This window comes from Ambystoma mexicanum, chromosome 2p, assembly GCF_040938575.1.
Source record: "Ambystoma mexicanum isolate Mex_15411 chromosome 2p, UKY_AmexF1_1, whole genome shotgun sequence".
NCBI lineage: Eukaryota > Metazoa > Chordata > Amphibia > Caudata > Ambystomatidae > Ambystoma > Ambystoma mexicanum.
In genome coordinates, this window is record NC_090923.1 from 1,466,412,721 (window position 1) to 1,466,438,968 (window position 26,248).

Consider the following 26,248-nt stretch of genomic DNA (forward strand, 5'->3'; position numbering starts at 1 on the left):
TTTGAAGCAATTGTTTTGAGACATACAGCGCATATTGCAAGGGCGTAAGGAAGAATGTCGTGTCACTGAACAAAAACATAACATGGGTTGTTAGAACTTTTGCTCGGTGGTCAAGGCGGACAGTCTGTTTGGTGTCTGAACGCACAATACATCTCTAAAAACGAGTCATTTGTTTGCCTTTGTACCAGGCAACTGCAAGCACTGCAGGCAAGCACCGCAGGCAAGCACTGATCGCTGGCAGTGCATTGGCATACTGCCTACTCTATTTTGGCTCCGTTCCTCTTGCTCGGGTTGGGTGCGTTTAGCGCTTAGGCCTTGATGTACCTGCGAACTTTAATTTACAAAACTCTCAATAAACACCGTTTATAAAATTATTAAAAAGGGAGTTGATCCGCGAGAGGTTTCGCTGGTAACCAACAGCGCGAGCATGTGTTGGACCTTCAGTGATGTTCTCAATAGTGGCTTTTAGTTTGACTTAGTACATGTATTGGGCACAGTCGCTAAAAAGAAGACTCATTTATTGAGGTGCCAAATAACATCGGTGTGAATAAATCGGGGGAAACAAGCTTTCTGCCTGTTTGTTTTACCATCTGTGTCAATTTGCAGCAGATGTCCTAGACTGAGCAGCAACACAGAAATGACACCTGCTGTGCGCTTTTACCAGCTCTATGTAGGAAAACTGCCAGCATCCCTGGCTGGTCTAATTATGAAGGAGGCCGTGTGTCTTCAATCCCCATAAATTCACACCTGGTTTTTGAACATGTAAAAAGTAGGTAATAATCCATAGCGAACATTTCCAGTTCTGAGCAGGAAAAAGCACAGGAACTCATGAATCGCCTGGATTCCTGTGCCATGTGTGTGACCAGACCAGAACTGCCTGAATTCCATGGGCTGGGCTGCCAAATCGGTCCTTTCAGTGGGATTAACGGCTCTCTTAAAATGTGCCCGACAGTGTTCAGTTGCTGAAATAAATAACATCTCTAAAAACAAGTTCCTTGCACATTGTGAACAAATTGGTCATCATGATGGTAACAAAGGCTGAAAAGAGGCCGACCCACCTCATAAGAACCAAAGTAACAGTGTAAACACTTCCTCGTTTTTCTTTGCATTGTGTCACATTAAAATGTTCTGTGTCCATTTGCCGAGTTCATCATCTTTGACCAGACCCTTTGCACAATAAGAGGTCTCTTTCTGTCAGTGACTGCAAAGGGACTCATTCTCAGAATCCTCCATCCACCAGGTCGAGAAACCCCAACAGGTTACCAAGGGACTTGCCCACAACATCACAGATCTGCTCTGAAACGCAGCACTGTCAAGTCTTGTGAAAGCAGAGCTTGTGCAGAATAGGATCCACCCAGAAAGCTGAGTTTTCACATGCAGGAGAAACCCAGTTTCAACTGACACTTTTGGTAGACCTACTGGACACAAGAAACTGAATACAGAAACAACAAAAGCCTCACATACTTGTTGCAGCTGTCCAAATGGGTATATATGTCTGGGTGAGTAGTGTGACCAATCAAAACTGCAGAGCCCAACTTCCATTATTCGCTCAAAAGGGTTTCTTACTGAATCACTATAAAACAAGTTTCAAATGTAAAACTGTGGACATTCTTAATTTCCCATAATGCTCTTTGCTTTTATGCAAATTGCTAGGATTGGGTTCTAGGAACAAATACTCTATTGGTGACCTAGCCTGGGGCCACGCTCCTCGGCCCCGCCTATTCCTCCCCTCAGCACCTCCAAGGATGAGAGGTTTGCCCCAGTAAATTGTTTCCATTTTCAGCACTGCCACTAAGCCACCATTAGCACCCTGGATGGGATATTCTGATCAAACCAGCCAATCAGGAAGGAGGATTCTGAGCAAATTTCTACAAGATTTGCCCCAGGACGCTTGGAATTTTCCTCTCTAACAGGTCAGGCCAAACAGAATGTTACCTCCTTGCAGCACAGTAAGGGATCTTGCACTGCTGCTCCTGCCACGCCCCTCATCTGTCCAGTTGCTGGTGCCCATGGCTGCTCACTGTCCCCACTCCACTGCACTGGCCACACTCCTGTGTTAATTAATTATTTAACTGTGAGTATGCGGCAGATACCGCATTGACTCATCCCACATCGGACGCTCCTCCTGTGTGGCCATGTTTCCGTGGTCACACAATGTGGAGCGAATGCCACGGTCCATCACCTTTCTTCTCTTTTCTTGGCTGGCTATGAAGAGTGTCACAGGTCACCTGCGGGAGCTAATAATAGCCTTAGCATCGGTGGGTGGGTGGAATTCCTGGGCATTAGGTGCCTTGAAAGCCCTGTGTAATCCCCTTGTTTCTCTCAGGACAATTAGTCGGGCTATAAGACATCTGTAGTAGAAGGGGCCCCATTTTTCACAAGTCAACATTTGGACAGGTGGTCACGCCCCCTGCTTCCCATCTTAGTCCCTCCCCCTTTGATGTGCTTTGATATAAAATTAATATACATTTAATATAAAAATGATATAAAGAATGTTTGATAGCGATTTTATATTAAACGTGTATTTGATATAAAGTGTTTTCTAATTTGTATCAGTTTTGATATAAAGTGAATATGCATTTGATATAAAATCTACATAAAGATGGGAGCAGCGCTCAACGATGTTGTTCGGTCGAGCACCGAGAGCCAAGTGAGATTTGAAGACAGGGACTGTAAATCTAGGGTTTTGCAGAGTGACATGTTGATAATGTCACAGAGGGGTTCCACCACGTGGTGATAGGAAGCCAATAATATTTTATATCAAATTGATAAACCCCAGCGTTTCTTATAGCAATTTTATTGAACCCCAATAATTTTTATGTAAACTTCATAGGAGAACCATCTTCGGTTCCGGGAAGCACCTCAAGGCCTTGCTCTTTGTTTCTACCTTCACTCTTTCTCTCCCCTGCTAATTTTTCTGCTTTGGCACCGGGCACCTGGTTATCCTCTGATTTCGGGCCCAGATCCACGCCCTCCCAGCCACACACCAGCACTGCCCAATGGCAACCCCTGCACTTGGGTCTGTATCTGTAACCCTACAGTCCCCTTCCAGCACTTATCAGACACCTGTTGTCTATTCCTTATTCTCGCACTTACCACCTGCTGACTGCACTACCTGGTGTTCTATCACGTGTTAAGCACTTTCCACTCCCCCGAGCCCCCCTCGCACTTTCCTCCCTTCCCTCTCCCCTGCATTTGCACATTCTCAATGTCACAGAGCCTAGTAAGATCGTTGTTTTTGTCCTCCCTTGTTTCCCCTCCCTTGCCTCGTCGCGCTCTGAAACACTTGTGTATGGGCACGATACAAATAAAATATCATATATCATATCATAGGAAGCGGAAAATGATTTTTTATATCAATTTTGATGTAAAAATGTATACCAATCTCATATGAAACTTGACTGTACCCGGTTACCTTGAGCTATTAGTTTAAATTGATTGATATCTATACACAAGGTTTTAACTTAGGTTTGGTTTTTATTTGATGTTAGCAAGTGGTCAGCCGACACCTGTTTCAACCTCTCAGGATCTTTATCAAGGCTAGATTTGAATTATTGGGTTCACGTCCTGTTAGATCATGGATCGTAATTTTCCTTCAAGCCTGGTGAAGATTTTTAGCAGCTTGATTCCTGCTGTTTGTCTCCTCCTCATATGAACTGGCTTTGATATAGAGTGTAAATAATGAAAAGCAGCTTACTTTGTAAGTAAAGTGTGCTTCCCAGAGCCCATGCAAAAGTCAACCTATTGTTTTTATGGGGTCTACAGTATCTCGTCTGCGGGTTACATGTGTTCCTCTGCCACGCTGTGATCCACCAAAGAGCTGTGAAGCAACACTGCTGGGGGTTTTATATCTACGTCAAGGCCTGTTAAATCCCAGGACTGTGCTGAAACACAGAGCAGCATTCTATCAACATCCGCAGAAAGCACAGGGCTCTTTCTAACTAGCTCGCTGGAATATAGGATGGTTTGTGCCAGATCTATAAACAAACCACCCAGGAAAATACACATGGACAATGTTTATCAACTAAAATCAACAGTGGTTAGCAAGGCTTTTTTTAATTTATGACTGAAGGATGGCATAGGATGCATCTGCAGGCTGAACTTAATTTTAGATGTTGCCATAAGGATACAGGAAGCTAGCTGTTCACAATCTATGCTACCACTCTCTTATTTTTGCAGAGTGTGCAGGAAATAGAATGTTGTGCTTCTGTTGATAAGAAAATGGCACTGGACCCAGGGAACATCTGCAGATTGAACTTAATTTTAGATGTTGCTATAAGGATACAGGAAGCTAACTATTCACAATTTACGGTACCACTCTATAATTATTGCAAAGTAAGCAGAAATAAAGACATATGTGTGCTGTTGATCAAATCCAGCCAGAAAGCAAGGTTTCCCTAGCAAGTTGCAGTCAGCTCTTCCAAGTCAATGGGCCTCATTCCGAGTAGGGCGGTAAGGGATACCGGGCACTGGTAAGGAGACCGGTGCCGGTAATCCCTTACCGCCCTACTACGAGGTCCCTAAGCAGGTCCCTCCTTTAACACCTGGTCTGACCAGGCGTTATGGACGGGACCCGTTAAGGGACTTCAGAGCTAATAACCTATGGGGGCTCAAATGGGAATGGGGAATGGCTTTTTCAATGGGGATTTACCGGTCCTGCAAAGGTCGGACTACACCGGTAAGTCCCCATTGAACTAGACCGGTACCGTTATCGGGGGCAGTCATGGTGCAAATAGCGCCATGACTACCTCCAATCTCGGAATGAGGCCCAATTAGTTGACACTGCAGGGGATCATCAGGCTGGCGCTCTGCCAATGGGGTTGACAATACCCCTGCTTCAGTTAGAGACATCCTTTTAAGGGGTTAAATCTCAAAGTTTCATTATGAACAGTGCACAGATGTATGTTGTTCTGCTTACTTTGCAATAATTATAGACTGCTACCGCAGATTGTGAATAGTAAGCTTCCTGTATCCTTACAGCAACATCTAAAATTAAGTTCAGTCTGCAGATGCTTCCTGTGCCGTCCTTCGGTCATAAGCTAACTACCGTTGGTTTTAGTATATAAAGATTGTCCATGTATATTTTCATGGGTGGTTTGGTTATACAGCTGTCACAAAACCTCCTGTTTTCCGGTGAGCTAAATATAAATAGCCCTGTGCTTTCTGCTGATGTTGATAGAATGCTGCTCTGTGTGTCAGCACATTCCTGGGGTTTCACAGGCCTTGTGGTAGATATAAAACCACCAGCAGTGTTGCTTCTCAGCTCTTTGGTGGGTCACAGTGCGGCAGAGGAACACATGTAAGCCACGCACAAAATGGTGTAGACCCCATAAAAACAATAATTTGCCTTTTGTATGGGCTCTGGGAAGCCCACTTTACTTATAAAGTAAACTGCTTTTCATTATTTACACTCTATATCAAAGCCAGTTCATGCAGGACTGGGATACATTCTTATATCAAAATTGATATCAAACATTTTCGATATCAACATTTTTGGGGGCATTTACATACACAATTTAAATACATATTCTCTATAAAAAAATATTAATTTCTACATACATTTCTCTATAAGAAAAACTGTGATTTTAATATTTAGTTTGTATATGGATTTCTTTATCAAAACATATTGTAAATATTTTTATATACCTTTTTTATATCCAAAAATATGATTTTCTATATCGATTTGTATATACATGTGTGTATCAAAACATATTTTTAAAATGATTTGTATATGCTTTTTATATCAGAAAGATATCCAAATTGTTTGATATCACTTTCCACTTCCTATAAACTATGTATAGAAATGATCGGGGTTCAATAACATTGCTATCAAAAACTTTGGAGAGCTTATCAGTTTGATATAAAATTTGTATCCGCTTCCTATCACCCGGGGTGGAACACCTCTGTGACGTCATCAACGCATCACTCTGCAAAACCCTAGATTCACAATCCCTGTGTTCCGAGCTCACTTCGCTTTCAGCACTCGACCGAGCAACATCGTCGAGCGCTGCTCCCATCTTTATGTAGCTTTTATATAAAATGTCACATTTCATATAAAATCGATATCAAACATTGTTTATATCATTTTTATATCAAATATATATTACGTTTATATCAAACCACATCAAAAGGGGGAGGGAGTAAGACCGGAAGCAGGGGGTGTTACCACCTGTCAACATTTTAGCTTGTGAAAACGGAAACCCCTTCTACTGCTGACAACCAATGCCTGGGAATTCCATCAGCCCCTGGATGCAAAGAATTACATGGATCTCTAACTTCGTGTACACAAGAAAAATTTGGGCTTCATTAGAAGTTTGGCGGTAGCATTGCCGGTAAAACCGGCAGGCTGCCGCCAAACTTCCAAAAAGTTCCGGCACCGGCGAATGGGCAATCAGTGGGTCATTACGGCACTGCCGGACCCGGTAATTGCCCATTCACGGGCACCAGAACGGAATACTCCCCATTCCCATTTGAGCCCCATAGGGCTCAATGGGAATGGGGAGGTCGGATGCATCAGCACCGTTATATATGATGCCGGTGCATCCGACATGCTGTGCTTGCGGGTGCCGCTCTGCCCACCAAGCCAGTCCAGGCGGGCAGAAAGGCACCCAGGAGCAAAACTCGTAGTTTGCCTCTCCGGTAACTACGGTACCTGCAAGCTTACCGGTACCATAGTTCCCGGACCGGCAAACTTATAATGAGGCCAATTATCCTGGGATTCTTTTATCTCTTTTAGCCTGACAGTAGCTTTTCCTGTCCCAGCCGTATCTACATTCTCACACACACTAAAGTGTGCCTTCGTACATGTGGATCAACCGCCCGTTCACTGCACATTGGCAAGTCTGCTTAATAGAGAGAGCTACTTGTAGTAACAGCCCTCCTCTTCTCTGTGCTGTTGCCAGGGGCTTGGCTAACCCATCCTTGTATCCAATACACAGGCATGCCCTGTCCAATATGTTGAGAACAAGTACTCCCCCTATACAGAATAGTTCACACTACCCTTCAGTACAGCCTGTAACTCACAACACACAACATTCTTTCATCTAATAGGGACACAGTACTGGTCTTATCTTCAGGGCAGCTGTACATTTCTGCAAACCCACAGACACAATGGGCCTCATTCCGAGGTTGGTGGTAGCTATGGTGCTATTAGCACCATGGCTATGGTGGTAGCCATGGTGTTATTAGCACCATGGCTACCCCCATACCGCATACCGGGTTCCCTGAATGGGGAAATACCGGGCCATTCTAACCTTGGAGGACCCAGTATTTCCCCATTCAGGGAACCCATCCCAATTCCCATTCAAGCCCCCATAGGGCTCAATGGGAATGGCGAGGGAGCTAATAACGGGCCCGTTAAAACACGGGCCCGTTGTTAGCTCCCTGGTCTGCTAGCGGGACCCGCTAAGGGCACCTGGTTTTACCAGGTGCCCTTTGCGGGTCCCGTGAGCAGACTCGTAATAGGGCGGTAAGGGGTTAACGGCACCATAAACCCCTTACCGCCCGTGTCGGAATGAGGCCCAATGTTTTAAAAACCTAAGAGTGACAGGCTATGATTTCATTTGACTGTATGTGTATTCATCTGGTTAATAGGGATGGTGGTTTGTACAGATGCAGAATATTCAGCACAAGCAGTTCACAGATTCAGTCAAATTGCTGGGTCTGTTAACAGGGTTTTATTGAGCATGTGATTATTTATAGTCTGGTTGTTGGGGGAGGGTAGGTTGTGGAGAGATGAAAATGGGACACATGATAACAGAATGGAATATGTAAATTAGCTGTACAATCGGCCATTAAGCCAGCAATTGCTTCATGTCATACTTACATTTTCAAATTCGGTTTAGACAGGGCATGGACTGGCAGGAAGACTGGGTTGGGGGGAAGAGGACACACTCTCTCTGGATAGCATATAGATTATCTGCATGATCTTACATTTCAAGACTAACTAGAATGCCTTGATCTCAGAGGAAAGAGCACTCTGGTGGTGAGTGGTCAGTTGAGTAAAGGAGGAAGCGCGCAGGGAGTAGAGGGGGGAAAGGGGTCATTGAGAGTAAGAGAACAGAGAAATCAAGCAGTAGAGGTGTGAAACATAGATTCGTCCAGATAATGTGTTAGGCTGTGGATGGATTTGGGAGCAAAGGGCAGAAACTGGAAGAGTTTGTGATTCTGCATAGAAGAGTGACAGCTGAAGAGGTGACAGTAGGCTGGGGTGGCAGATCAAGGTAGGTTGCATAGCGTGCATGTGGTGAAGCTAAGCATTATTTCAGAGGATTGGATAATTTGAGAGACCCATGAGTAAGCCAGAGCAGTAGTCCAGCCTGATGGGAACCAGCATCGAGATGAGAGTTTTAACAGACTAGTGGGTACATTCTGGGTTGATCCACCTTAAATTTAGAAGTTTGACTTATCTGTCAATGATGTGATGATGTGGGAATGTTAAGAGATAAGGGGGTGGGATATTGGGGTTGACTTTGGCAGCCCAGAGGAAAGATGCCTTCAGTCTTAAATGAGTCTAACATCAGGCAACGCAGCGCCATCCACTGTTTGATGGTGGAAAGGCAGTTGGTGATGCGCTCAGAGATGTAAAGGTTCGAGGAGGGAAAAGGAAAAGAAGATCTTGTTTTGTCTGGGACAAGTTTGTTCCTTCATATTGATGTTGCTATTGTCTGTTGTTTCACCTGCTATATGTGGGGACGCCAGTGCTCTCTCCTTGTCAGCAACCAATTACAGAACGTCTTGACCAGCCCAAGCAATCCTCAGGTACATGGACAATGTGAGGCAATTAGAACACAATGCCAGTGTGAAAATCTTGGTGCATATGGATGGAATGTCTGAGGCTCAGGTCTGATAGAAAGACAGTGTGATGTGCTTAGGGAACATGGATAGACAGTGTTATGAGCCTGAGCACATGGGCTTGGCAGCTTGGTGACCATGTGCCCCAGTGAAAGACTATTAGGATTTTGGGGTCATAGATGGGCAGTATCATGGTGTCTGGGGCACATTATGAGACAGTCTAAGGATCTTGGTTGGAGTGGAAAGCCTGAGGACCTTCTTACTGATGAACAGACAAAATATGGCGTTTAGGACTCATGGACAGTTTTGCCGAACATGGGGCACAAGAACAGACACTTAGCTGCTTGTGGCTAATGACCAGTGTTTCTAAGGTGCTTGGAGCAAATGGAGAGGCAGTGTGTTGAGCATGGGCCCATGGCCATGAGGTTTACACTGCCATCAAGGATGTTACCCATTTGTGCCCTCAACAGGTCCCGTTTGATTAACAGTAAAGTCCAGGGTGCGATCGGGAGGTTTGCATGCAGTTTATGTGCAATATGAAAAGCATGCCTTTCTTTTTACATATGTAGAGTGTCTTGTTGCACTGTGAAGTTCGACCACGTTTGGTAATGGTGCGAGATGCAAAATAAGTAACTAACAGACATAGATTTATGTACAACCACCTTTCATACCCTCCTATTTCGTAGGCCTTCTTTGACAGAACAATGTCGCAAACTTTTAAAATAAAAATGTTTTATTGGTTTGAGCAAACCTTTAACATTATGACAACATCTTTAAGAAGAAAGCACCGACATAAAAGAAGAAACTCAAATCTCCATACCATAAAATCCCAATTTGAAATCAAAAGAGAGAACTGAATTAAAAAGAAGAAAAGCATATACCTCGACAATTACATATGTATTATTTCATTCAGTTCCTTCTTCATCAATAAAACTCTATCAATGAATTTCAACACTGCAATTATTAAACCTGGGTTTTCCCCCATGATCACCCATTCCCACCACTCAATTGGGCTAAGCGTACTTTCTTCCAATGCATACTGTGTTAATACAATTGCCTCATTTCTTTCAACGAGGCACAAGCTGTCACCCAATGACATAGCGTCTCAACCACATCTTTCGCCTTACAAAAGCTACATCCCACACCTTTAGTGCCTGGCATCTTCCGAGCCCACAAAACTTCGCCCGTTGCTAAACAGTTGAGTCTGCATCTAAGCAGCATATCGCGATAGTACTGTGACAGACATTTCTGGAGCTATTTTGGTAGGGAGTTCAAACCCTTCCTTTCTAATGGTCTTGGACAACTCAGTTTCACTAAGTCACTTTTATCTAAAGGATTTGCCGCTAGTACATCTAGACTGATGTCATTTTGTTTCAAAATCCTTTCTATGTTTGCATTCCATTGCAATAAATATTTATCAGATTTATTTTTATTTACCTCAGAAATTGCCAAGGGAATAATGTCTGTTTCATATCTGCACTTCCTGTATAAAGCTACCGATTTCCATAGAACCATAGATTCCAGGGATTACAGCTTTAGTACTTGTCGGATCACAGATATTGGTACTGTATTAGGAAGTCGCAGCAATGTATGCCAGAATAGACCCTCTAGAGATTCCCATATTTCCCAACGTAGATGTAATAATGCTTCGGCTCCATAGGTTAATACTTGGGCAATTTTCTGTTTATTGAAAGACAAGATTGGTGTCATCGTAAACCGCCCAAATTTCCTATGAAAGGTTCTTCCCTGGTTTATTAGAGTAGTCAGTTTGTATTTCAATTGAGTGTAATGCCCCTGGTCCCTAATGCTTCTATTTATCACCATTCCCAAATAAGTTACTGTTTCAACCACTTTCATGGCCTCAGTCTCCACTTTCCAAGTAAACTTCTCTACCTTGTTTTTATGAGCCGATTTCATTACCAGTATCTTAGATTTTATCACTTTCATCTTCATGCCATTTTGCCTCAGATACATATTAAATGCACGAATTCTACGCTGTAGACCAATAGGTGTTAGGTCTAAAAAGACCAGGTCATCTGCAAACAGAATCCACGGTACCAGCGTACCATTTATCTTTAGGGGGAAAGGCCCTTACCTCACTCTGTGACTCCGCCAAATCAGCGATATACAGGCAGAATAAAAACAGGGCTAAGGCACACCATTGCTTTAACCCACAGTAGGTATATCTTTTTTGTGACAGATGTCTTTTTCCTGAGAGCCGAATCCGCACTGAGGTGTTTGTATACAGCGCCTCTTTTGCCTCTACCAAATCTTCAGGGCATTTCCAAACTCTTAACTTTGTCCAAAGCTTCTGTCTTATAACTCCATCGAACTCTTTTTCGAGATCAAGAAATGCCAAATACAAACAGGTATTTGTTTCCAGAGCTTTTTCCTTCAGGAGATTAATCATAAAAGGATTTAAGGGAATACCCACTCTCTTAACAAACCCTGTTTGTCTCAGATCTAAAATACCCCTTTTTTCAGCCCATTTTCTTTGATCCCTCAACAAAACCGTTGCAAACAGTTTTGCAATAGAGTCAAGAAGGGCGATAAGTCGGTTGTTTTTCGGAGCGCCATATCTCCCTTCTTGAAGATTGGCACAATATTTGCTTCTTTCCATGACAGTGGTAGTTTTTTATTTATCATGATCTGGTCAAAGAGAACTGGCAAGAATTTTCTCCATTGGTCTAGATTTCTCTTAGGTTCCTGGTTGGATATCCCATCTGGCCCCTCTGCACAGGATGAGCACAGATTCTTTTTGCAGCAAGCATTAGTTTTATATCTAGTTAATCGAATGCAAATGTCCAAGTATAAGGGTGTGGCTCTACTACCTTTCCATCCAACCAACCTGGGTCTGCAAATAAGGTTGTGTAGTGAGCTATTCATTCTGACTCCGATACCATGCTACTAGTAAGACTCGATCTAAGGGCACCATCGTTGTTAATTAAAGCCCAATAATGTCTAGTATTCTTTGCACAAACCACCCTTATCATGTTCTCTGCATCGTTTTGGGCTCTCAAACATCTAGTCCCAATGCATGAGTTTCTATATTGCTGTTTTACAATCCTAATTTTCTCCTTTCTCCGTGACTTATCACCCTCTTTGTTTACGCTTCCAATGGACGCCCTCAATAATTTCCTACTCTTAACCAGGGATTGATCATACCAATGTTTCGGGCTCCCACTTCTAGGCCTCTTACCATTGCCCTGTACCCCTGCTACTTGAATGATAACTTGATATTCCACCAGGGAGGGATCAGCTAGCGTAGAGTCCCTGTAACGACTTGCTAGCCGCATCACGTCCTGTTGTTCAAGTCTAAGGTGATTTCCTCCCCTCTCTAATTCTACCTCTCCCATTTTTACCCTTTCTTCCCCCCTCTCATTTTTTCTAATGGAAATCGCCAGCAGGTCGTGGTCACTCACATGCTGTGACCTGATCTCAAATATCTCCACTTTTTCTCTAAGATTTCCGGAGACTAATGTCGCTACCCACCTATGGACCCTCTTAGAGAAACTTCATGTTTGTAAATCTCTCCAGTTCCTCTGTGTGCTAGCCTGTAAGAGGACAAGAGGAAGGGAGAATAGAGAGACAGGTGAGAGGTTTCTGTTTGTATTGCACGTAGTCCAAGAGCTATACTGATTTAGTGAAAATGGTAGGAGGGATGTTTGAAAACAAACCAGAAGACTCTCCAGTGGGCGATCTAAATCTCTTCTAAGGCAATGGGGCTGAAGAGAAGTCAATTACATGTCAGTTAGTGCAAGATGTGTGAAATATTTCCCTACCCATATTGGCCCTTGGGAGTACCTGCTTATTGGGAACTCTCTTGAATAACGTTTGTTAAAGGCCAGTCTGCACTAACAAGAAAGGTGTGAGAGATGACAGCGCATTTCTATGTAGACAGAGATTGTGAGCACTGTATCTGCTGGTTCTGGAGTGTAAGTTAAAGAGTGAGAAACATAGACAAAGGTGCCTCATTACAGGTTTGGCTGTAATCTGGTGGTATTTCTATGGCAATACCACTACAATCATTTACCGTTATCATCACTTAGTCTTTCAGAATTACAGCTGGTTTATGAGTTGTGGTGTTCATTCCCATTTTTGGATTCCATAGGATTCCATCAGGATTTTTGTCCGATTTACTACTAGCAGTAATTCCTTTGAAGTAAATCTGCCTTAAAGTGGAGGATTTACCTCCAGCAAGTTCAAACTCGGAATTCAGCGGTATAGCAAAAGTGGTGGTAATTACCTCCACTTCTTTCCACACAGATAAACTTGTAATTAGGCTCATAGAGCATTGCATCTTCTAGTGTGGTGGGAAGAAGGTAGGGTAAGTAGAGATGGATTGGGATTTGGTGGAATTGAGTGACTGGCAAACATGCAAGCACTTTTCTAGAGTTTGTAGGGTTTGGGCAGATTGAATTACATGTCCAACTTTCCTATGTATGATTACACCTACTCCAAACCTAACACCCTCTCTGGGAGAGCCCTCTCCCTCATTTGGCCTATGAGGGCGTGGGGATAGTCGGGAGGTGGAGTGCTCTCCCCCCACATGTACCCCTGACATGTATCCTGCATGAGCAAAAAGAAAGCATGTATGCATTTCTATGTGAGCTGCAATGAAGGTTCAAAACTCACTTTCCCCCTAAGCTACCTTGCAAGCCTGACGAAATTGTGTGTGATTCGCAATGGCAGTTAGAAACTGCAATATTCGTTTTGTTCATTGAAACCTAACACTTTGGATCAGTGACGCTTGACACTGTCAGGGGCACCGTGTTTTGCATATGTAACAGCCTTCTGTACATTTGGTCCCTGTCTTTTGGTAATCTTTTTTCTGGCTTGATTTCTTTAAATAAGTATATGTTGAGTACAATTAAGAGGAATACATGAAAGAAAGAAACACAGATTTAAAATATTGCTGTGCTGGGTTTTTCAAGTTTGGAACATCATTTTTTAAAGAAAGAACCTATTCAGCTTCATAATCGGCCAAATACATTCCGCACTATTCGATATTCGGCCAAATACTAAATATGCTTTTCAGTACACCCCTACTATAGACTAAAGGTCCATAATAAAACTGGGATAATGAGCACACTGTAGCCTGGGAACATGTCACCTTGTTGACATTCAATTATGTCAGATGGTTCGATGTCACTGACACACTTAGAATTACGGTCAAAACACCACTGCCGGCATTCTCTTTGGTCCATGCTTTACCTATTTATACCTCAATGTACCCCACTTACAGCTCACCCCTCCAACTATCTCCTATCTGCTATCTCTGCTGTAGAGGGCTGGAGGGATTATGGTAACCAGCTGTGCGTTAAACGGAGGCATTCTAAGTGCAACAAAGTGATCTAAAGCGAGGTTGAATTGAAAGAAAAATAATGATGTCACCAATTTATCCATGCACTACTCTTATTAGGGCTTTTGTTAAGGTACAGCAGAGGGACAAACGCTACCCAATAAATTCCTGTAGAACAATGCCCTAAACCCAGACAAGGAATGAAGGTGAAGAAAAAGAGTTAGGAGACGTAGAAAGAAGGAATGAATGAAGAGAATGAGATGGCATTGGGGAAATTAAAGCTACAGCAAAGAGGGTGTGTGGAGAAGCACTGAAACCAGAAGTTAAGTGAGGTTGTAGGTGCAAAATTTAATTCCGAACGATATTTGACTGGGCAGGTGCTCTTTATTTTATTGTATCTGCACGTAAGAAACGAAAGAAAGAATTTGGGAAGTGAGACATTAAAAAAGAAGTACATGAATATAGATGCAGGGGGAAGGATAGGTTTTAAGGAATCTATCATGGAAGATGTAGTATTCCACCGTCTTCAGGCTCTCATCTCCTTGTCTTCCTTTGCAGACTCACCGCACAGCGCGGAAGGCCCTCCGGGCAAGGAAGATGGGATTCTCAATCACCTTGAGTAAGTATGGACTACTGAATTGCAGGGCGCAGAATGGGCAGCAATCAGAGACAGAATCATCTCTGATTATGCTGAGGAAAAGTGAAATAGCACAACTCTGAAATGCAGGAGCTTTGTGTGCCAGCAGCTGTCATGAATCTACATGTGACCATGGAACCTGTCCTGACTCACAGCAGCATTGGGCTTGAGGGTGCGTGTAGGCTATCTCAGCAAAGGAACATGTTTTCGATGTCATTTTGTCATGGAGCATTAAGGAAAGGGGACTCTGATTAGCAGATCTCCCTTTTAGAAACCGAATCACCTGCAACATTTTATGTTATTAAAATCAAAAAAGCATGGGCTACACCACACTCACCAGATGGCATTCTGTCGCAATCATTTCTTCTACACTGAAGTGGCACTCTCATACAATGGCCAGGATGGTGCCTCTTTGATCCTCCAGAGGAAGGCCAACACCTTCCTCCTAGGGCACAAGATACTCCCCCAGAAGGTCTCTGGGATACCAGTACTTCTTCAAAGGCAGCAGTGATATAACAAAGCACCTCTCACACCAGGTTTATGACTACTGGAGTCAGTTTTGAAGTCAGTAAGCAGTCCTTGTCATGAGGGGTTAGAAACCCCTCACAGCATGGGGTGGGGGCCCTACCATGGGGTACACCAGAGCCTACCACAGAGGGGAATGGGGGAAGATGAGGGGGCCACAATTCTTGTCCACTCCCCAAGAGTAAGTTTATACATGTGCCCACTTTCATCACCATATGCCTCTTAACATATTTTTTCTACAACCAAAGTCAGTGCTGCAACAATATGGAAAGACCAGCAGAGAGAGAACAACCCATCAATGCCCAACGCTACCTAGTGGTCATTACCAGAATCTTCAAACCAGAAAACAGAGAGAAAGGCAGCAGAAGAGGGAGCGGAGAGCCTTCTCAGATGCTGCACATGCCGGGCACCACTTCCCCGTACTGGCACGTGCCGCAACACGCTACTACAGTCACCCTAAACCATCAGGGTCTTACATCAGAGAGGCAATCACCAGAAAAGACTGTCCTTACCTTGGGGGAAGTCACACCAAATCCCACTAACCTGAACTTGGACACTGCACAGCACACACTATCATTGCTACCTTACGGCGGCCCGTGCTGAGAAAATTGGTGGGGCTTTACCACCTATTATAAACTTCTGCTGTTGGTAACACCTCTTGGGTGGATTGGCCAGAGCCAGTTATCCAATGGAATAAGGACAGGAAGGATAGAAGGAGCAATAGGAAGCAGAAAGCTGTGGGTTGTTCGGGTGAGATCAAAGGAGGAGCTGGTGGCAGACCAAGAAATCAGCAGGAGTGTGGAGGTGACTTAGAGAAAAGGTGATGTATTAGTTAGTGAGTGCCAATTGTACTGTGTTGTGATTGTGCATACAAGCTAAGTGAGTTTAAGGGCCTCATTCCGAGGTTGTAGGTAGCCATGGCGCTATCAGCGCCATGGCTATCCCCTTACTGCATACCGGGTCCAGGTTTCCTGAATAGGGAATTACCGGGCCATTCCAACCTTGGAGGACCCGGTATTTCCCCATTCAGGGAACCCATCCCCATTCCCATTCGAGCCACCATAGGACTCAATGGGAATGGGGACCATGCTAACAACGGGCCTGTTAATAACGGGCCCGTTGTTAGCATGCTGGTCCTTTAGCGGATCCCACTAAGGGCGCCTGGTAAAACCAGCCGCCCTTAGCGGGACCTGCTAAAGGACCTCGTAATGCGGCTGTAAGGGGTAAACGGGACCGGCACCCTTACCGGCGCCGTTAATCCTTTACCGCCAACCTCGGAATGAGGCTCTAAGTGTTAGAGGGAGTGTAGAAGAGTAAGAGGAAAGTGTTTGTGAAAGTGAAAGAAGAGTGACTGAGTAGAAGCTGGGTTGGAGTAGTAGTACTAGTGTGGAGGAGGGAGTAGTAACATCGAAGGGTAGAAACAGTCGTTTCAGTCCCAAAACATGGGACTGAAACAGCATTATTGGCAGTCTGGGATGATCTCCTTGATTTGCCATATAAGGGGGAACTTTCCCTTCTGGTAATGCTGGATCTTTCCGCAGCCTTTGACACAGTCGATGACAGCATTTTACTTTCTCGTTTAGCCTATTCAGGGGATATAATATGATATGGCATTTATAATGCGCCTATACACAAGTGTTTCAAGGAGCAACGAGGCAAGCGAGGGGGAACAGAGGGAGGGCAGACAACAATCTTACTAGGCCCTTTGACATTGACATCGTGCAAGTGCTGGGGAAGGGGAAAAGTATGGGGGCGAAGGGGGAGGGGGCAGTGCAGTACATGGGATCAATAGTAAAAAATAAATAGAATAAATAAAAAGCAATAAGTAAAAAGTGCGGCCAGCTGGTGGCAAGTGCAAGGGTAAGTGCACACTTCAGGTGTCAAGTGCTGGAAGGGGACTCTAGGGATACAGAAAACAGCCCCTGAAGTGCGGAGGTTGCCAGGGAGGCAGTGCAGGTGTGCAACTGGTGAGGTCAGGGGACCTGGGCCCGAGATCAGAGGGGACCAGTTGACCAGTGTTATTTCAGTTTCAGCCGGAGTTCTGCAGGAGAGAGGAGGAGAGAACGCAGAAACAAAGAGGAAGGTTTTGAGGTGCTTCCGGAACCGGGGATGGCTCTCCTCAAGTTTCAGGAAGGCAGGGAGGCTGTTCCAGACGGAGGCCCCAGGCGAAGAAAGAGTTCTACAACCAACTCGTTGCTTGGACAAGCGACTGACCCTGAGGGAGTTGGAGGCGGAAGAGCGAAGAGCTCGAGAAGGAAGATTAGAGGAGAGATTCAGATTCAGCCCTGACTTGGTTCAATTCATTTCTAGCTTATCGATGTCAACAAGCCAAAAGTGGTAATTATTTCTGACACCCTTCAGCTGAATTGTGGTGTCCCACAGGGCTCGGCACTCTCACCCCATCTTTTTAACCTGTACATCAAATCCTTTTAATTTTCATTCCTACACTTATGAAACCCAGGTTTTTTTTGAAGGTTGACAATAGTAAGGATTCATTTCAGAAAATAAGATCTTTGTCTGAGTGGATTCAACCTCTCGATCTCCCAAATGGCTGCTGCAGTTGAACGCCAATAAAAAAAGTGGCCTTATTTGGCCCCGATCACTTGCTTAAAGATACTTCTAAACTCCCTCCGCCTCCACATTTGATGGTTACGAGTCTGAAGTATTCCCCAAAAATCAAGAATCTCTGCTATATCTGGGAAGCCAACCTTGACAGTGACAACCAGGTAGGTGTGAAGGAGCAGTCAGTATTCCATTCTTTTCGACTCATGCGCCTGGCTCTCCCCTTTATTCCACCAGAAGATCATGCTATGGTTGTGGAGCACTTCTTAATTCCCGCCTGGATTACGGTAACAGCCTACTTGCAGGGTGTCCTGCAAAACAGAGATCAAGACGTCAGAGAGAGCAGAATGCTGCAAGATGCTGCAGTTCGGCTCATTTCCCTAAAAGCACTCCCATTTCAAACCTACGTAGGTCCTTACATTGGCTTCCGGTACAGATGAGAATTACTTTTAAGATCTTGCATTTGATTTTTAAATGTCTGCACACCCTCGCACCTTCCTACCCTGCAGACAAATTGAATTGGTGCAAGCCAAGTCGATGTTTCCAGTCTAAATACAAGTTCTTGTTGTGGTCACCCATCCCGCTGCTCTTCCATGGGTGACCGAAGGTTTGCAGTCTATGGTCCCAAACTTTGGAACTCGCTACCTCTGCACCTACGTAACATCACAGACTTTGTCTATTGTGTAAATCTCTTAAAACATTCATGTTTAGATAAATTCAACATTTACACAGTAACATAGGGGCTGATTCATGGAATTTGTGTGCCGAAAAACGGATTTGTGCGCCATTCTGCCCGCAAATCCCTGTTTAACAAATGGGGATTTGCGGGCAGAATGGCTCACAAATCCCTGTTTTTCGGCGCACAAATTCCATGAATCAGCCCCCTAGTTTCAAGCTCTGCTGAGAGCATACTTTGGAGACATCATGAGTCAAGTACGATTTGAGCCCAGATGCATTTAATTCGGCCAGGTTGTCAGCGCTATTTAAAAATTAAAATCAAAATCAAATCAAGGAGTGAGAGACATTGGCGGGATAGATGTAGGAGGAAGAAGGAGAGAAGCTGGTTGGAGTTGGATGCAGGAGAGTAGAGAGGGAATCTTAATCAGTGACATGGAGAGGAATATTAGGGTGTAAGAGGCAGGAGGCTGAGTATGGTCGTGTATCTGGAAGTCATATTCCTCTTTTAACACTAACAATATTGATAGTGTAGGATTAGACTAGAAAGTAAATACGTTTAAACAGAAAGGACATATTGGATATCCCCACCAGCCATCTTAGTTAGTAGGGTTCAACATTCACTGTCTACCAACCCGGGCACTAGGGATGCCCGGGAAAGGGTGGGAATGCCATTTATAGATGAGAGAGGGAGCACCATGCAAAGAAAATAAGTAAAATACACTAAACCTTCTCTGGGAGGAGGAGTTTTCTTTGTGCCATCTTTAACACTGGCATTGCTTTGGACAAAGGCTTCTCTCCTGGCTGTGCAGTGGAACCAGGACTCTGCTCACTGGAGGTGAAATGCCCCCTGTAGGTGCCAGACAACTTCCTGGAGTGGAAGTCCCAGAACTAAGGACTCCCTGTATCCCTGTCCCATATTGAGCTTCCCAGCAACCCAGAGGTCATGTAACAACTCTGGGTCCTAACACTGACTCAGACATCGTCTGCCTGTCCAAAGTTTCATGCAACGTGCTGGTGCCACTTGGGCCGCACTGTGTGTTGGACCCACTCAACCAGCTCATCAACCAGACACTGAATCACTTCATCAGGACACTCCTAGAAAGACAGGCTCAACACTGGTGTGGCCCTAAAGACAAGAAACCGAAGGCACTGTCCCCATTGTCCACTATTTGGGGCCATTGTAACTTTCAAGCCCCCCTTTTCCTGTTTTCTACAAAGACATATCCTTTAACTATTGACATTGTTGCCAAGCCTCCTGCCTGGACACCCCTGCTAATCTATCCACAGTACCCTTTCTCACCAAGTTCTGTATTCTCTGTGTTTCATTTACAGGGGTGGGCTTGTAGTGTTTCTAGTCAGTTGGTTGCATTAATTGTTTTATTACAGTTCCTCTAGTTGTATATCCCCTTCATTGGATATCCTTTTATGACTGTTTGGGTCGCTACTGTTATTAACACACCCCTCCCCTAGATATAGCTTGCCTGCTGCATGCGCCACCAAAAGAGGCGAAGGAGGTATATCTGTTGGGCTGTGCCTGTTTCACCTCTATGATCGGGGTTACTGCTGGTTTAACAGTAATTAGGGGTTGAGTTGGCGGTTAAGCAGACCAGTAGTAATTTTGTGACATGATCCCACAGCCTCAAAGGAGGAAACCCCTCGGTAGGAGTGACAGGTCTACTGTATATGTGGGACTGAGGTGCAAGATTTTAGGACAGTGCGATGGACTGCAGAGTGAAACAGCAATCAAAGGAAGGCAGATGTCCACAGATGCATTTAATGTCTGATATAGTTCAGAAAACAAAGACTAAACTGTGGGAAGCTGTTAGGGGGATGAAGAGAGAGACCAACGTAAGCAGAACTAATCATCTGTAGCAGGAGGACGCTGGCAGCTTGAATGGAAAGTACAGTGTTTTGAGTCTTATATTGCTTGCGCACAATATTGCGGGTATCATGACCCTGCCTGTTCTATGATGGCTGAAGTGGTTTCTGTACTGTACTTTAAATACCAAGATACAGTACTTATTCATGGAGAAATGTCACCCGAGGAAACAGCAAGACTAGAAGTCAACGTTCTACAAAGACAAACCCTACATCATATGAACAAGTAGTAACCCATTTGGCAAAGTGACGATTCAGGCATCAGGTGAGTGTGATTACTAGTAAGGGTTAATAGGGAGGTTACATTAAAGATTTGGACAGAAGGTCAGGAACAAAAGGCTAATAGAGAGTGAATGAATAATGCTGTGCAAGAAGTGATGTAAGACCCGGATTCAGCAATATTGGTTTATACCAACGCAGGTCCACTGTTGATCTGGAAACCGTTAAGAAATGCCCAGCTGGCACAGGAAGAAGTTATTGGCAGGCAGTGTCTGTTACAGGGCTGGAGTTGCAAGTGCATATCAGGAGCGTCCATGATGTAATTGCTACGGGAGAGCTTAGGAATACCTAATGGCCGGCTATTAAGGAACCCAAGGAGCAGCAATAGACTATGAACACTTCCTCTCACACATTTTTGACGTTCTGAGATCTCTCTAGGCACAGTATGGATCTGTAAATGTTGAAACAGCCGTCAGTGAGTGATGGTGCGACTCTGAGACTGTCACGGCTTCACGGGTGCTTCTGCCACCAGATGTTACACAGCTGGCGTATATTCAAACCTGCACAGCAGCTATGATATGATATGATATGATAAGACATTTGTAACGTGCCTATACACAAGTGTTTCAAGGTGCGACGAGGCAGGGACGGGGGACAAGGGTAGACAGACAACTATCCTACTAGGCCAGGTGTCATTCAGATCGCACAAGTGCATGGGCAGAGGGGGAACGGAAAGTGTAAGGGGAAATGGAGAGGGGAAAGTGCAGTACAGGGCCAGTAGAATAACATGATAAATAATAAGGGCCAGCTGGTGGCAAGTGCAGACAAGTGCTGGGGGACGGGGGGACTGCAGGGATACAGAGACAGTCCTGGGCTAGGGATCGAGATCGGTGAGAGTGGCCCAGTTGCAGATTCAGTGCAGTTTCAGACAGGAATTTAGCAGGGAGAGGAGGAGAGAAAGCATAATTTGTATTTGTATTTGTTTTATTTGTATAGCGCAGGCCAGGCCCAAGGGCAACCGGGCGCATATCTTAGTAGAACATTACATTACATTACAAGTAAAGGAGCAGTACATTACATGTGGGGCATATCATCACAAAGGTCCCAGCAAATTGCAACAAAGTAAACAATAGACGTTACAAATCAGGCATCGATCATCAGAACAAAGCAGGGTCCCGGATGGCCCGTCCAATACAGAGGAGCAGTTATTAGTAGGATGTAGCTAACCAGAGCTTGGCTTTCTGTTTGAATTGGTTGAATGAAGGTAGCGTTCTGATCAGGAGTGGTACAGTGTTCCAGAGCTTGGCTGCCAGGACAGGGAAGCTAGCGCCTCCAGCAGAGTGGAGCTGGAATCTAGGGATCGCAAGGCCTTGGTTTTGTGTAGATCTGAGTGCTCGTGCTGGTGTATATTGAGTGAAGCGCGAGGCTAGGTATGAGGGAGCCTGGTGGTTAATGCATTTGTAAATGAGGGCCAGAGCTTTCAGGGAGATCCTTTGGGAGACTGAGAGCCAGTTGAGGTTCTTCCTTGTTTCTGAAATGTGGGCAGATTGGGGAATGTTGAGGGCTGCTCTAATGGCATTGTTTTGGGTCGTTTGGAGTTTGTTAAGATTACCCTGGTTGGTGGCCTGGTACAATGCATTGCAGTAGTCCAATTTGGACATGACCAAGGTCCTGGCCAGGGTGATGCAGTTCTGGGCATGGAGGAAAGGGCAGCAGGCTGAGATCAATTTGCAGGTGTAAGCGGACGCAGAGGCCACTGCATTGGTTTGTCTAGTGAGTGTCAAGAAGGCGTCCAAGTATATACCCAAAGTTTTGGTGTCTTTGGATACTTCAATCAGATTACCATCAATGTTAAAGGAGCCAAACAAGTGACTTAGTTTGTTAAGTCTCTGTTGTGTGCCTAAGATGAGAAGCTCAGTCTTGTCATCGTTGAGGCCTAGTTCATGCTGGGCCATCCAGGCTTGTATGACAAGGTAAATGTCATTAAGGGCTTTAGAGTCAGCAATGTAGTCACCAGTGATGGGTATGAGTATCTGGGTGTCATCAGCGTAGATAGTGTAGGTGACACCCAGATAGTTAAGCACGTCAAAAAGAGGTTTGGTGAAGACATTGTAGAGAGTTGGGGAAACGCAGGATCCCTGCGGGACTCCACAAGGGACTGGTGTGGGATCGGCCAATGCAGTAGGGGAGAAAACTTGCATGTGCCTGTTGTCAAGGAATGACCTGATCCAGTTGGATGCATTGTCAGAGAAGTGGGCCGCTGACTTCAGGTGCCTGCATAGTATTTGGTGATTGACCAAATCAAAGGCAGCTGATAGATCCAGTAATAGTAGAAGGGCCAATTTAATGTTGTCTTTAAGGTCCTCAATTTGAGTTTTGAGATCAAGTAAAGCTGTTTCAGTCCCATGCTTAGGTCTGAAGCCAGATTGTCTTGAGCCAAGGAGGTTATTGGTTTTTAAGTAGTTCTGAATCTGCAGGTAAGCTGCTCTGTCAAGTATTTTAATTGGGAACGGTACGGTGGTAATTGGTCTATAGTTAGTTGGTATTTCAGGGTCTAGAGTCGTTTTTTTAGGAGGGGGATAACCCACGCGTCCTTTAAGTTGTTAGGTACCGTGCCCGTTAGGAATGAGGAGTTGATGAAGGCGGTTATAAAAGGAGCGAGGTCATGTGCTGCTTCCTTGATGATGGGTGCTGGGCAGGAGTCACCTTGGCAATTGGAGGGTTTTAGATTGCGAATGATGTTTCCGACCTCAGGGATAGTGAGTGGGGTGAAACTAAAAGGGGTGTGAGTAAATGAAGCCGTCGGAGTGTAGGAGGGTTTAGTGGAGGGGTTGGTGAGTAGGGTGGTTTGTTTGGCGTTAATTTTAGATTGTAAAGTGGTGATTTTGTTGAGGAGAGGGTTTTGGATGTTGTTGCACCATTTACTGTCTTTAGTGCAGGTGTCTGGTGCAGGGGATGGAGATTCCAATTCTTTAAGGATTTTAAATAGCTCCTTAGTGTTAGATTCCGCTTGAACGATGCGTTGGTTATAGGTCTCCTTTTTGGCTTGTAAAATCGCTTCCTTGTAGTTGTGGGTAGTAATGATGAGGCGATCTTTGTTAGGGTCACATGGGTGGCTCTTCCAAAGTGATTCAGCCTTACGTTTTTCTTTGCGTAAAGTTCTTAGCTGCGGGGTGAACCAGGAGTTCAGGTGGGCCTATTGTTTGGCATTCCGTAGTTTAAGCGGTGCTATAATGTCAATGGCTTTGAGCAGTGTTTGATTGAAGATATCTACTAAGACTGTGGGGTCATTATGTTGGGGCACGCATTTGTTCAGGATAGGAAGGATGAGAGGGAGGAGTTTATCCTTGGTGATGTCTTTTTTGTTCCTTGTGGGAATGGCTGGAGCTATCGTAGTATAAGCAAAGAGGAAGGTTTTGAGGTGCTTCCGGAACCGGTGATAGTTCTCAAGTTTCAGGGAGGCAGGAAGGCTGTTCCAGAGGGAGGCCCCTGCCGCGGAGAGAGATCTACCCCCAACTCGTGGCTTGGAGAAGCGGCTGACCCTGAGGGAGTTGGAGGCGGATGAGCAAAGAGCTCGAGAAGGAAGATATTTAGGAAGAGAGAGTTGAAGGTATTTTGGCCCCAAGGCCCAGAAGGCCTTGTGGACAATGCAGAGGGTTTTGAACGTAATCCTCACAGCCACAGGGAGCCAGTGCAGAGATTTCAGACCTGGAGAGATACGGTCCCTGGGCTTGAGGCCAAGGACAAGTCTTACATTCCTGTTGTGGATGAGTTGCAGAGGGTGGAGAGTAGAGGCAGGAAGATTTAGATAGAGGCTGTTACAGTAGTCCAGCTTAGAGAGAACCAGGGCTCTGGAGACAGTGAGCTTCTGGGGGAAGGAGAGGAAAGGAAGAATACCTCTGAGTAGGTGTAGCTGGTAGTGTGACTTCTTAGAGACGTCAGATATGTGAGGAGAGAAGGAGAGTGTGGAGTCGAAGATGACCCCGAGGTTTTTTACCGTACAGGTAGGAGCAGGAAGAGGGCCAAGAGAGGCTGGCCAGAGAGCTGCAGGGAAGGAGGGAGTGGGTGTGTCGATGAGTAGAATCTCAGTCTTAATGGCATTAAGGCAGAGGTCATTGGCGGCACACCATTCCTGGATAGCAGACAGACAGTCAGAGATGAGGGAAGGAGAGGAGGAGGCCGAGGGTAGCCTGAAAATGAGCTGGGTATCATCCGCATAGCACTGAAAGTTGGGGCAGAGAGCGGCAATGCGGTGGGAAAGGAGTGCCAGATATTGATTGAACAGCCAGGGAGAGAGGTTAGAGAGGAAGGACCCCAGTTGGACCTGGGAGGGTCGATTGGAGAGGAAAGAGGTCAGCCACGCCAGAGCCTGACCAGTGATACCCAGGTTATCACGGAGACGGTTGAGCAGGATGGCATGGTTGACAGTATCAAAGGCAGAGAGAGATCAAGCAAAATGAGAACACACAGAGTGTTAGAATCAAGGTTGGAGAGCAGGTCTTCACGGATGTTCAGGAGAGCAGTTTCCGTGCTTCTGGCAACTCTGAAGCCAGACTGATGGTCGTGAAGAGAACCAACAGATTCAGTGTGGCGATTAAGCTGGGAGATGGCCAGTTTCTCTAGGAGCTTGCCCATGAAGGGAGTGATGGAGTTTGGGCGATAGTTAGCCGGGCAGGAGGGGTCGGAAGAGGGTTTCTTAAAAAGAGGGTGCACAAGGGAGTGCTTAAGGGGGGATGGGAAGACTCCAAAGGCGAAGTAGTGATTGCAGAAGTCAGCCAGGGCAGGAGCCAGGGAGTCGATGTGGTCCTTGATAGTTTTGGAGGAACAGGGTTGAACCTGTTTTGACGAGACTTTCATAGATCAGACTTGTCTGGAGACCTTGTCACCAGAGAAAAGGGGAAAGGCAGAGAAGGAGGGAGGAGGGGTGGCTGCAGAAGGGCCAGAGGAAGAGCAGGGAATAGAGGGAGGGAGGTGATAGGAGGAGAGTGAGGACAGGATGTCCTGAGTTTTTGAAATGAAGTGAAAGGCCAGTGCCGTGCAGAGGGCCTGGGAGGGGACAGGTAGAGACTGCAGCAGGGTTGGCCAGTTCCTTGCAGATTTTAAAGAGTCCAGCCGAGTTGTTAGATGCCGCAGAGATGCAGGCTTGGATAAGGGCTCTCTTCTTGGTGAGAACGGAGAGCCAATATTGCCTTTGGAGCAGGCGACAGGCCAGTTTATCAGAGGATGAACATGAAGCACACCATTTCCTCTCTGCCACCCTGCACTTGCGTTTTAGGGTGACGAGATCCGAGTCATACCAAGAGTTACATTTGGCTTTGGGCTTCATGCGGATTCTCATGACAGGGGCAAGGATATCAAGAGTATCAGATATAGCAGAGTGGAGAGTGGAGAGGGATGTGTCAGGGTGGGAGTCAGCCGAAGGGGGAGGGGAGGATGAGAAGGTGGTGGCGAAAGCCTCAACTGACACGCGCTTCATGGGTCGGATGACCGAGAAGGAGGGTGGCAGTGATGAAGGTGGCTTTGCCTGAGGAGTAGGGAGGGTGAGGTGGGAGGATAGGAGAAAGTGGATCAAGGTAGCCACGGACAGAGGAGAGGGGACAGCAGGAGAGGAAAAGAAGTTGATGAGGTGCGGGAAGCGTATATCAAAGAGGTGA

General features: G+C 45.4%; 1 protein-coding gene across 3 annotated transcripts in view; it reads left to right on the forward strand.

Moving 5' to 3' along the window:
* The window catches only part of LOC138567624 (syntaxin-binding protein 4-like), an 839,836-nt gene that overhangs the window by 806,109 nt on the left and 7,479 nt on the right, over nt 1-26,248 (forward strand). For all 3 annotated transcript variants that reach the window (XM_069646045.1, XM_069646044.1, XM_069646046.1), the window contains one exon: nt 14,654-14,714. In XM_069646045.1, the coding sequence (XP_069502146.1) occupies nt 14,654-14,714 (61 nt within the window). The remainder of the gene's footprint in view (nt 1-14,653; nt 14,715-26,248) is intronic.